Source organism: Pseudopodoces humilis, chromosome 14, assembly GCF_049639895.1.
Source record: "Pseudopodoces humilis isolate 2021_Gansu_Grassland_sample_001 chromosome 14, ASM4963989v1, whole genome shotgun sequence".
NCBI lineage: Eukaryota > Metazoa > Chordata > Aves > Passeriformes > Paridae > Pseudopodoces > Pseudopodoces humilis.
The window spans coordinates 4,718,812-4,735,648 of NC_142213.1; the positions used below are offsets into that span (position 1 = coordinate 4,718,812).

The 16,837-nt window shown below is 41.1% G+C and overlaps 1 protein-coding gene across 1 annotated transcript; it reads right to left on the bottom strand.

Moving 5' to 3' along the window:
- Positions 1–1,312: 1,312 nt before the first annotated feature.
- On the bottom strand, positions 1,313–16,311 carry ATMIN (ATM interactor). Its single transcript, XM_005528184.3, has 4 exons — positions 16,099–16,311; positions 10,780–10,905; positions 9,633–9,832; positions 1,313–8,671 (listed from the first exon to the last, which is right to left on the bottom strand). Exons 1-4 carry the CDS (start codon positions 16,309–16,311, stop codon positions 6,841–6,843), a joined length of 2,370 nt encoding a protein of 789 aa, XP_005528241.2. The 3' UTR covers positions 1,313–6,840.
- Between the last annotated feature and the right edge of the window lie 526 nt (positions 16,312–16,837).

The window sequence follows — 16,837 nt, forward strand, 5'->3', positions numbered from 1 at the left end:
CAATTTCTTCAAGTGAAGGAAATTCAGGAACTAAACCCAATCAGTCAGGAACACTTTCACTGCCAGCAAAATTCTCAGCAACAGCAGGCAAGAAAGTAATTTGAAAATACAGTAGTTGAAAATACACAGGGCTTCCCTATCTCTGAACAGTCACTTTCTTCTCATGTTCTTAATCAAGAGCTAGTTTTTCCTGCCTTTCGGACTGTCTACCATTTGTAAAGTTTCCAGAGGTGCAGTCTGTCAAAATACCTGACTTTTGCCCACAAGTCAAATCTGTTCTGAATGATGAAAAGCCTGAAGTAACAGCTTCATCTAAAGCAGAACCATCCCTATGATGGGAATATGGCTGTTACTGCTAGAAGGATCTTACACATCTGACTGTTCCATGATTTTAAATGCTCTGAACAGGAACTTAGTTTCTAGATATTTTTGACATCCTTCCCTCCATAAATACCTCAATTTTCCCTCTGGAAATACCTGAATGCTGCTGTTTGCAAATACTTACCTCAGACTGTGACTGGGCTGAACACAGCAGCTTCCTGCTGTCCTCCAGGGAATGCTTCATTCAGGACTACAGCTGAGGGGAACAGTGCAGATGAACCATGAGGCTTCTGCTCATTCACCTCCTCCAAATCACACACATGACTTACAGGTAACAACAGAAATTAGCATTTTATATCCTCCAATTAACAGAAAATGGTGGGATCATCACTAAGCATGGGAACTGCAGAAAGTAAAAGGACAGAGTATGACACACACTCAAATCAAGCCACTCTAGGGTTTGGGTTTTTTTTAATATTTACAGAAGGAAAAAATATTTTCTTAGTTATATAAAATACATTACAAAATAATAAGGTGCTAGAGAGAATAGGATACTTTGAAAACAAACCATCATAACACAGCAGAATTTCTACTTGGTATTATGACACCAGAGATCTTAAAAGCTACAGGAGGGGTGGATGGTAAGGTTGAGGAAGAAAGCAAAGAAACCTTGTCCTGAGAATCTACTGTAGAGGTGAGGTATCTGTCAAAGAGCTGAAACTGCAGAGGTTTTCATTCCACTGCACACACAAGGTAAAAATTATATTTTGCATGTGCTGACGAGAGGTTTGAGACAGAGAACCTTTCTGCACCTCCAGAGATCAAGAACTGATGTTGTAAGATACATTTTGAAAGCTTTTGAGTTCACAGAGATTTTGTAAATTAAAACGAGTATGTTCAGGAGAAATGGGTGGTACTTGCCAATAGTCATTGAATCCCCTACCCAGGCCTTTGCAGGCAGAGATCATGGCCATTAAAACAGAAGGCAAAAAATGATTGAAGTTAACTTTATTCCAAAATATGTATAATTTACACGACTGAATAAGTGCTTCATTTGTGAACAAAACGTTTCAATACTTGTGAATAACTTACTAGTAGCTTTGTGTAACACTTCAGTTTCCAACAGAGGGAAAGAGGGAACAGTATTTTGGCACAAAGTTTTCTCTGCATGCAATAATGTAATTACAAATTTCACAGTTACTAGGACAACATTCCTTCTTTGGGATTGTCACTTGTAAAATAGGTCTAAGAAATGAACGCTTGATTTTGTCTGGTCACTGCAAGTTTACTGGCTTAAATAGCAAGAATTAAACATGAACATCCTTTGAAAACTACATTTGCCCACTAAATAAAAAAAATCCTATCAGTAATGACAAGAAAATTATTTTAAGGACATTTCTCAGCCTTGCTGAGATTAACTCACACACGCTTTGGGAAAGACTCATCCATGAGATTTATTACTCATTCATTCCAAATAATTACAAATTTAAATGAGATTGTAATCAGGTGTTGAAGTCTTTAAGACGTAAAGATATGGCCATCTTTCATATCTAGCTTTATCACAGATGCACTTGCAAATGTCTGTAGGTAGAGGTACAGTCAATCTGGCTCTGCGTGCAGGTGCTTGAAGGATGTTAAGTACTGGATGTTGCGAAATGTAGAGCTGACATCACCACAAGCCATCTATTATATTCCATTGCTAGTTGAAGGTACCATAAAGCCAGCATATGAAAAATGGTCACAAGTAAAGGGACTTCTGTTATTTAACCCGGCAGTTCCTTGAGGAATTTCCACCGTTTCAGGCAGTCCGGTTACATTTTCAGTGAAGAGTCACACACACAAACAAACATTCCCTCACCCTCACTGCGGGGCTGAGTGCTGAGTTCGGTTCATTGCATAGCAATGGCACTTGAAACAAGAGAATTCAGTCATGTTCTAAGCAGCAAGTCCTTCTCACACACATTTAAATTCACATCAACTCTTAAAAAAACAGCTACAAAAGAAACAGAAGATGCATGATTGCACCATGCACTGGTTTGCTACCATTAAACAGCCGTATCCTCACAGTGCTCCTGCTGTCAATGGCAGCCTGGGTACAGGAGGCCCATCCCACCAGGACACAAGCATAGCATGCAGCACCTTAAACCAAACAAATGAAAAAGCTTGCAAGGCCCAGAACGTTACCAACAGTTTGGTGTGAATGCATTTGGAACAGTAAATGGTACATTAAGATCATGTTTAAAAAAATCAGCACGTCAGAAATATATTAAAGCAAAGGAAGCTGTACAACCTTAATGATAAAGGCAAGTACATTTGGTTCACCTCCAAGCTGCCATTTCAGGAACACGTTCTTTTGCAAGTTGAGCACCCTATGTTGATTCAGTATCAGTTCTATTAACTTTCCCTATATTTAAAAGGCTATTAATCCCCCTCTAGCCCCCTAAGCCCCCAGTCCTGCCAGCTCTTATGTTTCTATCCAGCCTCACAAAAAAATCAATTCACATCTTAGCAGCATAAGGATTTAGAACAGTGGAAGGCAGCCATCGTTCTTTGTTTTGTTGCCCCTACACAACTGGGGTCCATATGACTAACAGGGAAATTCAGCCTCTCGTTTCCAACAGGAAAAAACGGTCTATTGTGCCTTGAAATAAAGATTTGTAAGGAGTTAGTTACATACATTAAGTTACAGACACTGATCAAGTTGTTCAAAACTAAATAAGGTTTCACAAAGTTTCTTTTGCAGCTGTTTAATTTACAGCTGCAAGCATATATACATTTTTTAATGCTTTCATATCCTTTGGAAGTGAGAATTTTCTAGATACAAGCAGCTTCGCATAACTAAGAATATATAGCATTAGCAAACTGACTTAAAACTACCAATTTTTCTAGGCCAACACAAAGTTTTGGGGAGGACTCCCTCCCTTACACACAGCAGACAGTATTTACAGGTGTATTAGGAGAAATAGACACAAATAAAGCCATAAGAAGAAGAAACATCTACTGTCAGACAAACTTTTAGCATTCTGACAAACAAATATGGAAGGTAACAAGACAGACCTTTCATTTTTCAGCTTATTTGTGCTTATGTTCTCACAGAATTCAAGTCCCAAATCTGCTGTTTCCTTTGTTTGACTCTTTATATATTAAAGAAAAGCACAAATGAAACTACAAAAGTACTTATTCAGTTTTATAATAATGTTACACAGGCATCCAGATCAAGATTCAGCAATCACAGCTTAACAGAATTAAGCAGGAAACACAAAGGGTAAGTACACCTAACATTAGTATCACTTCCAGATAAAAATTGTGCTAAGAGGCTACAGAGAATCTGATGTTACTTTCTGTGTATCAGCTCTAATGGCAATAGAGGATACAAAAAAGATAGTAAAAGTCACTGCTGACCAACACTTACAATACAGTGCCTTGAAAATCAGATCAGAGATAAACTGCAGAAAAGGGAGGTAAGTATTTTAGTTCTACCCAGAAACAGTTGTGTCTGAAGTTTATCTTATAATGAAGGCAAAAATTAAAAAATCAGCCTTTTTCAAGAATTTGTTTAAATATGAAAAATTTGTAATATTCAGCAATAGCGTTTTAGATCAGATTAGATGAAGTTTTGTGTGGGATTCACCAAACTATGAAGCCTGGCTGCAGTCTCCACATTTTCATAAAAATACTTAATAAATCCAGACTGAGTGACTTAGGCCACACATACATGACACAAACCTGTTTTTCACTTTTATGAATAATTTATGGAGAACCAAATTAGTGAAGAAAGAAGTTAATTTTGGTCAGAAGTTAACTTTGTCTTTCCTAAGACAGTGCACACATTTAACAATTTTTTAACATTGCAGTTTTAATAAATGACTTCATGTTGTGCTGTGTTCTCCTAATTAAAGTCCAAACTGTTTGACACCAATAGAATGAGTGAAAATATTGTGATTTGCATGTTCTAATAAAACACACAAAGCTCAGAAACGCTTTTAATTACAAAGTACAATAACTGGGTAATTATTACATTGTAAGATTTCATCCACACAAACTTTTGGGTCTTTTCCTGACAGTCCTGGATCCTAAGAGCTTTGGCTTACACAACAACATTGCAATTATCACTCTAATTTGTAAATTAGTTTCAAAGTACTTTAAACCTCACTGGTCTCTCAGATGACTAAAATTCAAACCCATCAGTAATTCTGCTCCTCAGCACCCAAGACTCCTTCTCTTGCAGAGTAAAGACTGATGTTCTAAATTCAGAGGTAATGAACAGCTTCTATAGCTGTGGAAAAGACCCTTTTTCCAAACCAGGTTCATAGGAACTGCTCTCTTTTACATGTCAGTACAGACAACTTGCACATGGGAAACACAGAAATCAGTGTATGAAGAAGTGCTCTCTGGTATTCTAGCCAGGGGAAGAAAGGAGAAGGAAAAACACTTTAAAATGAGAAGTTGCAACACTACTAGAAAGACATTGCAATAGAATAAATTAACCTAATGTTGTTCTTTATCTTATCTCTCAACTTCAAAGTAGGCAGGTAAATATGAGTCAGTCATATCTTCACAAGAAACAAAATAACAAGTGAGGCCTTCCTTTTTTAAATATATCCCACCCTTCAGATGAGAACTCTACAGACATTGTGAAACCTGGGGGCATTCCCCACAGCAGAGTTACTTTCTCCTGAGGAACTGCAAGATTCTGCTCTGCAGTTTCTTCATCCAGACTGCAAGTGTCTGAAATCATACTTAGAAATGTTGAAAAATCAAACAGGCAACACAGATGAGGTTTCAGAAAGAAAATGTGAGTTTCAGAATTAACCTAAAGAGATTATTTCAGTAAAGGTAAAGACACTCAACATGGCAATATAAAGAGTATTAGGAAAAGACAAAGGAAAAAAAAGGAAAATAGAAAGGTATTGCTCATCTGCAACAAAAAACAAGCTGGCTGCAATGGATGAGTAACTTAACTCCCACATCTTTGAACTGAGAATATGCAGCACAAAGCTTAGGGAGTCCTCAAAACCTAAGGCTTGGACATACATTTGCTGCTGGGCTGCACAGTAAATATGCAGCCAATACCTCCCCTCCAACAATGGAGGAGTAAAGTCTGTTACAGGCCCATGAATTTGACAGAAAGAGTTTTCCTTTAAGGTTACAGAAACTAAAACCTGTCCAGTACAAAACCAGAGGCCTACATTTCACAGATATTATAGTAAGAGATAAAAATTACTTAAGGCCAAATTCCAACATACATTCACAACTCGCTTAATGTAAATGAAAAATATCACAAACAGGGGCAGGAGGGGAAACCTAAGCATTAAAAAAAAGGGGCCAAGAAGTCATATGCTTCTTCTTTGAAAAATCAGTTTGTGTGAATTTCACTATACTCGGGGAATTTGTAAGAGCTGCAGGAACTGAGGGCTGCAGAGCAAAGTGCAAAAGCAAGATAGAGCTGCTCTGGAAGGGCTTCTGTGAGCTGATCTCCCAGCTCTGCTGTGTGGATTCCAATTGTTTTTGGAAGCAGGAAGTCCAAAAACAGGAGTCAAGGTGAGTGTTTTAAGGAATTTAATTGCCCATTTTTAAAGATTTCTCTTAAGGTAGTTAACCACTGTATCATTTCTCAACTTGTATCTCAATAAAGCTAGGAGAATTTCAGCAAAACCAAATGATTCCAGTCTCTGAGGCACACACCTTGTAACATTTGCATCTTACAGAGAGAAATAATTAAAGCAAATCCCTTCTGAAGACTCTAAAAATGTTAGTCCCATTTATTACACTAGCTAAAAGGACGACATACTAATTTTCCCTACGATTACGACTTCCAAATTCTTTTCCTACCTTTCAAAGAGCATCAGTGCCACTCAGGGGAAAAAAAATACTGCTTTCTACACACATTTTTAATAATAAATATTTTCAGCAATTCAAGACTCTCTATGTGTCTAGTGTGTTGGACAGGTATTTGGAAAATGTCAGCTTATGCAGGAGAAAGAGCTGTGAAGGCATAAAGTAAAAGACAATACGGCTGATTATGTTCATGCCGGATTTAAAATACAAGCTACTAAAAAAAGTAAACAGAAGTAGCTTACACTAATAGAATCCTCCCCCGTAAGTTCAGGGAAGCATCTCAATTGAACAGGTCAGGGTTTTGGTCCAGCACATTGGAACCCTGCATGTAAGCCAGGAATAGAGAGAGATACAGAGAACAACTTTAAAATTTCTTCCACTTAGATGAAAGCAGTAACAGCTTCGTAAAGAAGTTTGAGGAAAAACATAGGCACCACATAATTCTTTAAGGTTCAAATGTACATTAACCTGTTACAGCCCCCCCTTTCCCCTCTATTTATACACACATAGTTTATGTAAAGTTACATATTCAATAGAGTACCTTCAGCATGAAAAGTCTCTTAGGTCAACTGCTCATGACAAGTACATTCAATAATGCTAAGTGGATCACTTGGTAAAGCCATCTCTCCCACCCCAATAAGTTAAATTCAAACCACAGGAAACAGTTATACTACATAGCACTCAGTGGCTGGGCTTGTCAGAGCTCTGGAACAAGGAGCACAGCTCTTCACAGGTCTGTGTTTCTACTGAACTGAACTGAGACTCCATTGTATTCCAGGCTAAGTCAGCCAGAAGGAAGTCATCCATTGCTGTCTGTGTTTCATTGCTGGTGAGGAATAAACTCCCCAGATTCTCAAAGCAGCTGTCCATAGTCTGTGTCTCAGCACTACTGAGCTGGACTTTGCTTTCAATATTCTGAGTAGGTGTATTTTTAGTAGCCATATATACTTCCGTCTGGGTTTCTGTATCAGATGAGTCAGTGCTCATCGAGAAACTGGACTGTTTCAGAATACTTCCTAAAGGCAGGTGGGTAGTACTGTCCAAAAAGAAATTCAAGTCTGTCTGTGTCTGTGTATCAAACATCTCCAAACCTAAGAAGTTAGAATTGCCTCGACAGTTGTATGATTGAGTGGCACTATCTGAAAATAAGAAGTCAGTCTGAGTTTCAATGTCTAGCGACTCCAAAACTGGCTCAGAGTTCAGGGTACCAAGCTCACTCTCTTCAGTCTGAGTCTGGATGTTGGATGCTGAAAAGAACTCTTCAATGTCGAAGTCTATCCCTGTGCTTTGTGATGGACCAGATGGAAGATGTGTGTCAGCATTAGAACTTGTCTCAGACAAAAGGCCACGATTATCCAGTGTCTGGCCAGACATGTTTCCTGAAAAGATGTTTTCCAGATCACTTAACAAGTCCATTGTCTGGGTTTGATTATCCGTTGTATTTTGAGGTGGAAGTATATTAGTCTGTGCATTGAAGCTGATAAGGGATTCAGACTTAACTGTATCCTGATTCAGGCTCTTGCAACTACTTCTTTGCAGCAAAGTTTGATCTATATTTGCAGGCATTAAATTGTTTTCTGGAAGTTCAATGTGAGTAGAAACATTATATGATGAAGGAACATTGTCAAAAATGTTGCTGCACATTACAGCCTGGTCCATCTGTACTCTTCCATCAATACAGTCCTGTGTCCTACTGGTTTGGGTCTCTCTGGAAATGCCACATGCTGGAAAACAGCCCTGACTGAAAGCATCAGTCTGAGCAGCTATGGATGAAGTCAGTTTGGAAGCAGGCAGCAGCGTTTGTGTCTGTACGCTGATGGGTAATGAAACCTGGGAACTGAATGACAGATCTGTCTGAGAACAAGAGGACACAGAAGAATTGGGAGTCCAGGCTGCAGCTGGTACAAAGCTCTGTGAGATATAAGATAAGTCAGTCTGTATATTTATTGAAGAAATTTTGCTCTTGTGACAAACATTCCCCAGCTCTTGCCCTGTGTTATTTGATGTAACCTTGTCCAATTCAACTTGTACACCAGTACTCACTGGTTCACGATCACCAGAAGTCGTCACTTTTGAAACAGGCATACTGTCTTTAAATACAAGTGTTTCTGCCTCCAGGGCTGGAATCAGAATTCCTATAGATTGAGGCAATAAATGAACAGTACTTACAACTGAACCTTGATTATCAACAGCCACTACAGCAGGTTTGACAGAAGAGTCTGTTGCAGATACATACACAGGCAAGTGAGCAACCTGCATCACTGGAAGTTTAACCAAAGCCACCTTGGGCTTCGGTAAAAGCATCTTTGGTGCACATTTTGGCTGCATTTGGTTTGTGAAGTTGGAACTGCAGGAGCCTTCAAGAGAGGCCGCTACTTTCACTTCAGAGGACTCCAATTCCTGAGTGCCAGGAGCAGTACTGTGTGTATTACCGAATGCTTCGTTTGCTTTCTCTGCCAACTGCTGATTATGTAGGGAGGTTTCCATTTTCCTTTTCTTACTAGGAGGATCCCTGTGAACATGAGATCAATAATTTATACTTCTTTCAAACACAGAACATCTGCCTTCCATTCTTTTGAGTCACTGCATTGAAAATACAAACTGAAGTCACAGATGAGGCTGGATACAAGAAGACAATTAATCCAGATTGAAACATAAAAAGACTCCACGAAATTCAATTTTGTTAAATGTCATTCCTTGCTCTCTCATTTAAAAAAGAACAAACAATACCCCTTATGGAGACCCATATCCAAATGGATGTGCAAATTTAGATAGCTTCTTCCCCTTTGTACATTAAACACTCTGTTGAAGACTTTTAATGTGCTATTTTGACACTGACTCAGACTGAGCTTTGAAGGGACAGAGCTCTTAAATATGTGTACAGGTAATGGTCTCTCATGGAAACAGAAGATAAAGATTAGCAATTCTTCACACAAAACTTAATTTTGCAGCAGCTGAACCTCAAAGACAGACAGGCTAGGCCTCCGAAAGTAGACTGCCCTTTATGAAATATATGTACATATTAAAACTATAAATCTAAACATGCAGAGATAGATGGTAAAACATACATCCACCAACATTTGCAACAATGACTAGACTGTACAAGAAAACAACCTGAACTGCATTCCACACTTCAGTTACCAGCTAGAAATATTTCCAATTCATCTCTACTCTCACAGAACTGTAAAAGTACATGCAACAGGAACCAGCACCATTTATGCCAAGCACTGCAATGTCATCAGTACTTTTTGTTTTCTATGTAGGGAAACCAGATCTTACTGATTAGATGATCACCACTGCCTTCAACAAAACAGAAACTCCTAAAAGCAACAATGAAACTGCAAACTGCTTTACAGCTAAAACAACATGATCCTATTTCCTATTTAATCAACAGAAAGGAGACAAAAAGGCAGCACATGAGACACACAGGACTTGGTGACGAATGTATCATTACTTCACTGCTTCACTTTTACCTGTGTTCTGCAGGAATTTCATGGCCAGTTCTGTAAATGTGAGACAGTAATGCTGTTCTGCTGGCATAAGGGCACCCACAAGTACACTGGAAAGTCTTGCCACAGACCTCTATATGGCGTTTCAAATACCATTCTGTGCCATAGGAGTTACTACATTTATCACATTTGTGCTTCTTTTCAGCATGCATTTTCATAAAGTGCTAGAATACACAAGGGAAAGTAAACATTAGCTTTCAGTGAAGATTAAAAAAAGTCATGGTTAGGGGAGAAAATATTTGCAATTTTTTAGTTGCTAAGTAATGCTGAAGAGTAGCATTAATTATTTTTTTAAAGTGTTACTACAAATAAGTTTAAAGAAGTCAATAGAGAGAATCTGAAGTTTGCAAATCTGCTGGTGCTACATGCATCTTAAAAACACAAATAAACATTTATCTATTCTAATGCCATTGAAGGTTTCCTGTGGCCATCAATAAATCTATAGATTGACCTTGCCAAAAGAGCACAGTAAGTGTGCACACTCCTGAAGATCTACAACTGAGCAAATAATCTCAAGTTGTACAGGTCAACACCAGAGCAAACACAAGAATTTTTCCTTTTCATTTATGGCACCAAGTGCCAGCCATTCAGCTCCTACAGCGTCCCCAGCTCAGCAGAGGTAACCAACAGTAGCACAGGGCTCTTTTGGCTCACTAATGCAGAAACAAGTCTTATATGTTTTCTTAAACAGGTTAACTAGTAAACAAATTAATTTGGATATTAAAGCAGAGAAAAGCTCTTAATCCTTGACCATTTGAAAAAGCAGTTAAAAGCATCAGCCACAGTTTAAACCTTCATCAGTTTCAACTGGGAATTTTTTCACCCCTCTTCTTTAATCTTTCTACATCTATTTATTTTGTGGAGAGGGGCTCTGATACAGTTTAGAACAACATACTGGCATCTGTCTGATCAAAAGGTTCAAGTCCTCTAATATCAACATGCAAACATGCAAACCCATAAATCATGTGCGCACTTGGAGTTGCTGCATACAGTTCTCTAACTTCTGCCTATGTGCTGAGAGGTTATGCTCATATCTGTATGCCAAAGTGCACATTCTCCAGAGTAGAGACAGGACTAAATCAGTGTGAAAATACTTCAGGAACAGGAATACCTGTTTTACAAGAGAAAATTGGGAAAATGGTCTGTTTGGTCCTCTAGGGCAGCCTTCAATAGGACAGCAGTAGAATTTCTGTGAAGTTTTCAAACCCTTCCTTATTGGTGCATTAAGTTTTCCATCCTGAAAAAGAACCAGTTGACAAGTTGACAATTCTACAGGTTTGCATATTCAAGACAATATTCAGAATACACATCAACTATGGCTCACTGAGTTTACACATCTGAATGAGTTGGAGGCACTTTCCTATGTGATTTGAAAGTTCACATGGAGCTTTTTCAAGTGGCCCTCTGCGGATGCCACTTTACAAATATCCCATCAAAATTTCCAGGTGCAATTACAACAAGCTCTATGGAGTTGAGGTACTGTACTATTTATTTACTTTTACCAAGACACTTCCTGTCCCATGTTTCCTGTTATTTGAGCCAAAAAAATTTCCATACAGATACTACCCTAGACTGCTGATTCAATGTGGTTTTACTTGTTAGTAGCACAGTACGTGAAGCTCCATCAAGATTAGTCACTGAAACACAACACTTCCTTGATGCTGGAATTCTGTTAGCACTATTTAGTTTACTTGTAATAAAATGAAAAATGCCAAGTATGCTCTGCCACTTAATTTAGATCATAAACCAAATCTCACTTATAACTGGTATGCTAATTCTGACCCTCCAAACACTAAGTGACCAATCTATCCAGGCTTTCCATGTGAGCTGTCTCAATGACCCTCACATGTACATAGAAGAAAGCAACACAACTTGCTCAAAGAGGACATCAAAAGTACATATAAGAAGGATGTATTAGTGGGATTGTCCAGATTGTTCAACCACATAGAATCCCATCCTACTGAGGACACAGGCATGGAAACCAGACAAACCATATACTTCTACAAATACCCTATCTAAAAAGGTCTCAGTGGAAGCATCAGATATCTATGTCTAAGCAAAAAATTTTAAGTGAACTATTTAAAATCTTCTATCCCGAGTCTGAATCAGAGGCCAAACACAGTCCCCAGTGCCAGTTACAGCCATGATGGCATCCCCAAGATGATTTTTCAGGGAAGAAATGAGACCATGCCCTGTTTGAACTCTGCATCTGATTTTCCTTAGCATGAGGATAGTGAGCACAGTCAGTAGTGGAAGGTTGATTTCACACAAGTCACTCCCCAACTGCCTCTTTGGGCAGATCTCCAGCTCATCATGTTTACACAGGTTACATCAAACACAAGCACAGTTTGTGCACAGAATGCACAAAGCACAACAGTCCTCCCAATGTGAAGCAAACAAAGTGTGTACTTCAGCTGCCAGGGCCCAAAGGGCTTCACTGTTCACAGCCCCACTTCTTACCCGCCTGCAGTTACTCACAGCCCAACAATGCTGTCCTCAGCCATTGCTCATGCCTTGCTTTTGAAGTCTTCTCATTTACACCTCAGGAAGCTGGGAAGGGGATATTTCAATGATTTTGTTTTCCCTCAAATCACCTCTTAAGCTAAGATACTTTGTATAAAATGTAATCCCTTCAAGCAATATTTTAGTATATTTCCACACACTCAACACAACTACTTGCTGGTATTGCCACAAGCTCATTTTTATTAATGACATACCAGACTCAAATGAGCAATGTTTAAAGCCTCTTGACCAAAATGATCAGCTGCCATATCAAGAAAACCTGGAGTAATTCTCTAAAAAGGGGGGTTTAATGTAACACTTTAACCATCTAAGCACCTTTATATACAGCAGTTTTCCCTGTAGACAGCTCATTCATAAACAGGCCTGTTCTATCTCTGCTGAAACATCACTGTGACTATTGCTGTACCTCCTAGAGCCACTGCCCCAAACAGGAACATGACACAAAGAAATCTAGTTGTTCCAGCCCCAATTCACTTTTTAACCCTGACTGTACACAGAACATTTTCATCACATGTCCAAGTCCTCAGGAGAAAAGAAGATCTGTCTTTAAGTCAAATATATGTCTGGCCTCTCCCACTGCAAATGATACCAACATGATGAGTAACTGGCAATTAGAGTTACTTATTCCTAAATAAAATGCTATTAAGTGTGTTATATTTAACATCACCCAACAACTAATCTTGTTTTGACCTATCTCAAGTCCTTGTGGCTCTAAATGATTAATCTTGCATCTTCCCAAAGCCCACCTGGCCAGTCCTGTTCCAGATATTCTCACAGCTCTCTCCCTTACCTATCTGATTTTATGTACCATGTTTCTACAACATTCACCCACCACAACTATTGGCAGTTATTGGTCCAATGAACTTCTCCCAGTGCAGACCCTTGCACTGTAAGGAATACTGACATGGCTTGTGACAACTCGGAAAATGGGAATTAGCAGTCCTTGCTACAGACTTAGTCAAGGTGAACTTAGTGACGTCTTGTTTTCCTGCCCCAGAAAGGCTTACTCCAAAGGATTAATTTTAAATGATGTTGCAGTAGACTGTAGGCAACTATTTAAAACATGGGTTTTTTTGCAGCAGAAGCTCAGCCATTTCTTTACTAAATAGGACATGGAGAGAAGTGCATTTACTCTTATGATAACAATTATTGTGGTAGTGCAGTATTTGAGTAATCTACCCCAAGGGTATGCTACCCTTTCCAGTTCACACTGGGTACAGCCTCCCTGTTATCACAGGAATCCATAGAATCCTCTCCTCTACATAAACTCTTCTAGCTTCATTTTAAACTACACAGAAGTATTTTCCCTTCTTCCCATAAAATAACATAGACAAAAGATCAAAAAATTAAAATAAAAAATTCAAGTCTAATATATTAAGTGTCCATTTATATCCACTGCTCTCATTTTTTTTTCTTGGCTTACGCTCTATCAAAGAGACAGTAAATAAAAATTGATATATCAACACTTCATATCTTCTTTTGTTAGGCCAAACAAGCTAAATTCTTCTAATTTCCCTTGGTCAGAAACACTTGCCATTCATCACTCTTAGTAGTTATTTTCTACACATCTTCTGGGTTTATTTTAAATTATATGAATCTCACCCTACAGTACTGGCACAGAATATCCCTCTGCCATATTTTAGGATTGTCCTTCTCACAGCAGCTTTACTCTAAATGCTCATTTGTGTATGATCAAATTGTTTTGCAAGTGTTCCCCACCTCAGGTTATTTCTGTCACAAACCAGAGCTGATCAAACTGTTCGTTATCACTTCACAAGATTAAAACCTGGTACTGCTGCACTTGACACTGTTTTTACAGGGTAATCTTGCTTTCCTACATAAATGTCCTTCCTTTGCCACTGCAATCCCTCATGGGTTTTGCTATCAAAACATCCTATTGGTGCTACTTTTATTAATGAAAATTAACCAAGTTATCCTCCTTTCTCTTCAGGAGTACTACGTTCTCTCCTTCCCCAATAGCTTCTTACAATCTCAGTTTCCAAGCTGCCTCTTCACTAATTTCATATTTCACTAATAAATGCAACCTACTAAATTCTTTTTATCTGGGGAATCAGCTACCTCTTAAAAGGGAATACCAATATTAAAATATTTAGCCTCCCTTAAGCCGCAACAACATTTTAGTCTCAATTACAATGCCCTTGAAACAAGTCAAGAAGTTTCTGAAAATCTGCATCCATCCACGTTTCAGTAGTTATTGCAAGCTATCACAAGATTCAGTAATCAGGTGTATGAAGTATGCTCTAATTCTACAAGGCACTAATGGCTACCAGCAAGCTGGGTGAGAAAGCAGCATTTCCTCATCCATCATACCCTGAGTTATGTAACCCACCAGCTGTAGTGCATGCTCAGAGCATCAGCTCACAACCAAAATGACTCTGCTGACCTGAAAGAATACTTCGAACTTCTACTGTACCTCCCCCTACACGAACATGTGAGATCTAACACATAACCCACAGTAAAATTGTTAGTACTTACAGGAAATGAAATAGAAACAACCCAGAGACAGGAGACAGCAAGTACACTTGACAGTATTTCCTTTTGTTCCTCAGCAACGAGCACGTGTGACCCACACTTGACTCTGTAGCCATTTCACAAAACAGGGATGTTTATTGTTCACCCACTGAGGCTGCACTTTCCGAATGCAGCTATGAATGCTGCACTTGCAGTTTCCCAGGAATACAATTTGTCCTTGCACACTTGGCATTATGATTTTGGGAAAAGCAAGGATATCTTTCCGAAAGGCCCACTTTCAATGTGTGCCTGCTAAACTGTGGTTCTCCTCCCCCCCAGCACATGCTTAGCTCAGGAGTATTATGGAAATGAGGGCTTGTTTCCAAAATGGCATCCATCTGTTTTGCTGGTTTTTTTAGCTCAGACATTTTTAAAAAAACAAACAAAACCTCAGCATAACAGCCCTCGGCGCTGGGATAGAGATGGTTTGCCAGCTGATAAGGTTAGGAAATGCTGCATGTTTGCACAGCACCTCACAAGTGGGGCTTTAAAGTCTTACTGCAGAAAGATTGGTGATAAGCAAGTAAAACAACAGAAGCCAAGTCTCAAAGAACTCTTAACTGGCTGTGGTATGTTTACAAAAATGTGCAAAATCAGTTATTTTCTGTAAGTAATTTTAGAGGAATCCTCAACACAACTGGTCAGCCCATCCACACACACACTTATGTATTTATTCATGGACGTACAGAGGCCTTTCACCAGGGGAAATTTAAACAAGAGACAACGAGAAACACTTCGTTATTCCCACCCGGAATCACAGAATGGTTTGGGTTGGAAGGGGACCTTGGACACCATCTTGTTCCATCCCCGTGCCTTGGGCAGAGAAACCTTCCGCTATCCCAGGTTGCTCCAAGCCCCGTCCAGCCTGGCCTTGGACACTTCCAGGGATGGGGCAGCCACAGCTTCTCTGGGCACCCTGTGCCAGGGGCTCCCCCACCATCACACTGAAGATCTTTTTCCTAATATCGAACCTAAACCTACTCTGTTTCCATTTGAACCTGTTCCCCCTTGTCCTGCCACTCCAGACTCTTGTGCCCACATCCTTCCTGTGAGTTCCCTTCAGGTACTAGAAGGCCTTAATTAGGTCACCCCAAAACACCCTCTTTTCCAGGCTGAACAATCCCAATTGTCTCAGAATCTCTCGGAAGAATCCCAGTTCTTCTCAGGGTGGGGAACCACACCCCCACGTAGTCTCACTACGAACCAAACCCCAGCACAGCCAACACCGCAGCCGCCCCCCGGACCCGGACCCGGACCCGAGCCGGCCGCAGGCCCCGGGGCGGAACACGGCGCTGCGCCACGACAGAGCCCCGCAACCACGGTGAGGGGCCGAGCGGGAGGGGGCGGCGGGGCCGGCCCGGCCTCACGGCGGTACCTGGAGCGGGTGCGCCTTGCTGAGGTGCATGTTGAGGGCCGGGCTGTTGGGCAGCACCTTCCCGCAGCCGGGCACGGTGCACAGGATGTTGGTCCGCACTTGGGACAGCTCTGTCACCGAGGGCCGCACCAGCTCCCCGGCGGGCGGCACGTCCCTCACAGGCGCGGGGGGCCGCCCCAAACCCCCGCCACGCCGCCCGGCCGCCGCCGCCATGTTGCTGTCAGCTGCTCGGCCCCCGCTCCGCTTCCGGGGGCGGCGGCCAATCGGCGGCGGCGTCGCTGAATATTCATGAGGCACGTGGCGCGGCCCCGCCCCCGCCCGCCAGCGCCCCGCGGCGGCGGCTGCGAGCGGTGCGGCCGAGCGCGGGCCCGTGCGCGCTCCCGCGGCACAAAGCGCGCACACCGCGCACCGGGAGCACCGGGACACGCGAGGGAAACGGCGAGTGCCAGCCCGGGCACGGGACCCACCCTGGCGCACACCGCTCGGCGGCTCCGCTGCACGGCCGAGGGGCTGCGGTTATTGTGTTGCCCTGGGAAGTGGAGAGGCAGGCACTGATTTCTCTGCAGGTCCGTGACAGGACACGAGGGAATGGCCTAAGCTCTGGCGGGATAGTGAGGCTGGATATTAGGAAAAGGTTCTTCATCCACAGGGTAGTCAGACAGGCTCCCCTGGGAAGTGGTCACAGCAGCAGCCTGACAGAGCTCCAGGAGCATCTGGAACACTTTTATTCACAGGGTAA

What these genes read in the sequence shown, in the direction of transcription:
- ATMIN (XM_005528184.3), bottom strand. Translation starts at nt 16,311, where the DNA reads ATGGCGGCGGCGGCCGGGCGGCGTGGCGGGGGTTTGGGGCGGCCCCCC. An exon ending in GCAAGGCGCACCCGCTCCAG is followed by an intron (nt 10,906 to 16,098) that starts GTACCGCCGTGA and finishes GTTCTTTTTCAG; the next exon opens with GATGGAAAACTTAATGCACC. An exon ending in AATTTTCTCTTGTAAAACAG is followed by an intron (nt 9,833 to 10,779) that starts GTATTCCTGTTC and finishes TGTGTATTCTAG; the next exon opens with CACTTTATGAAAATGCATGC.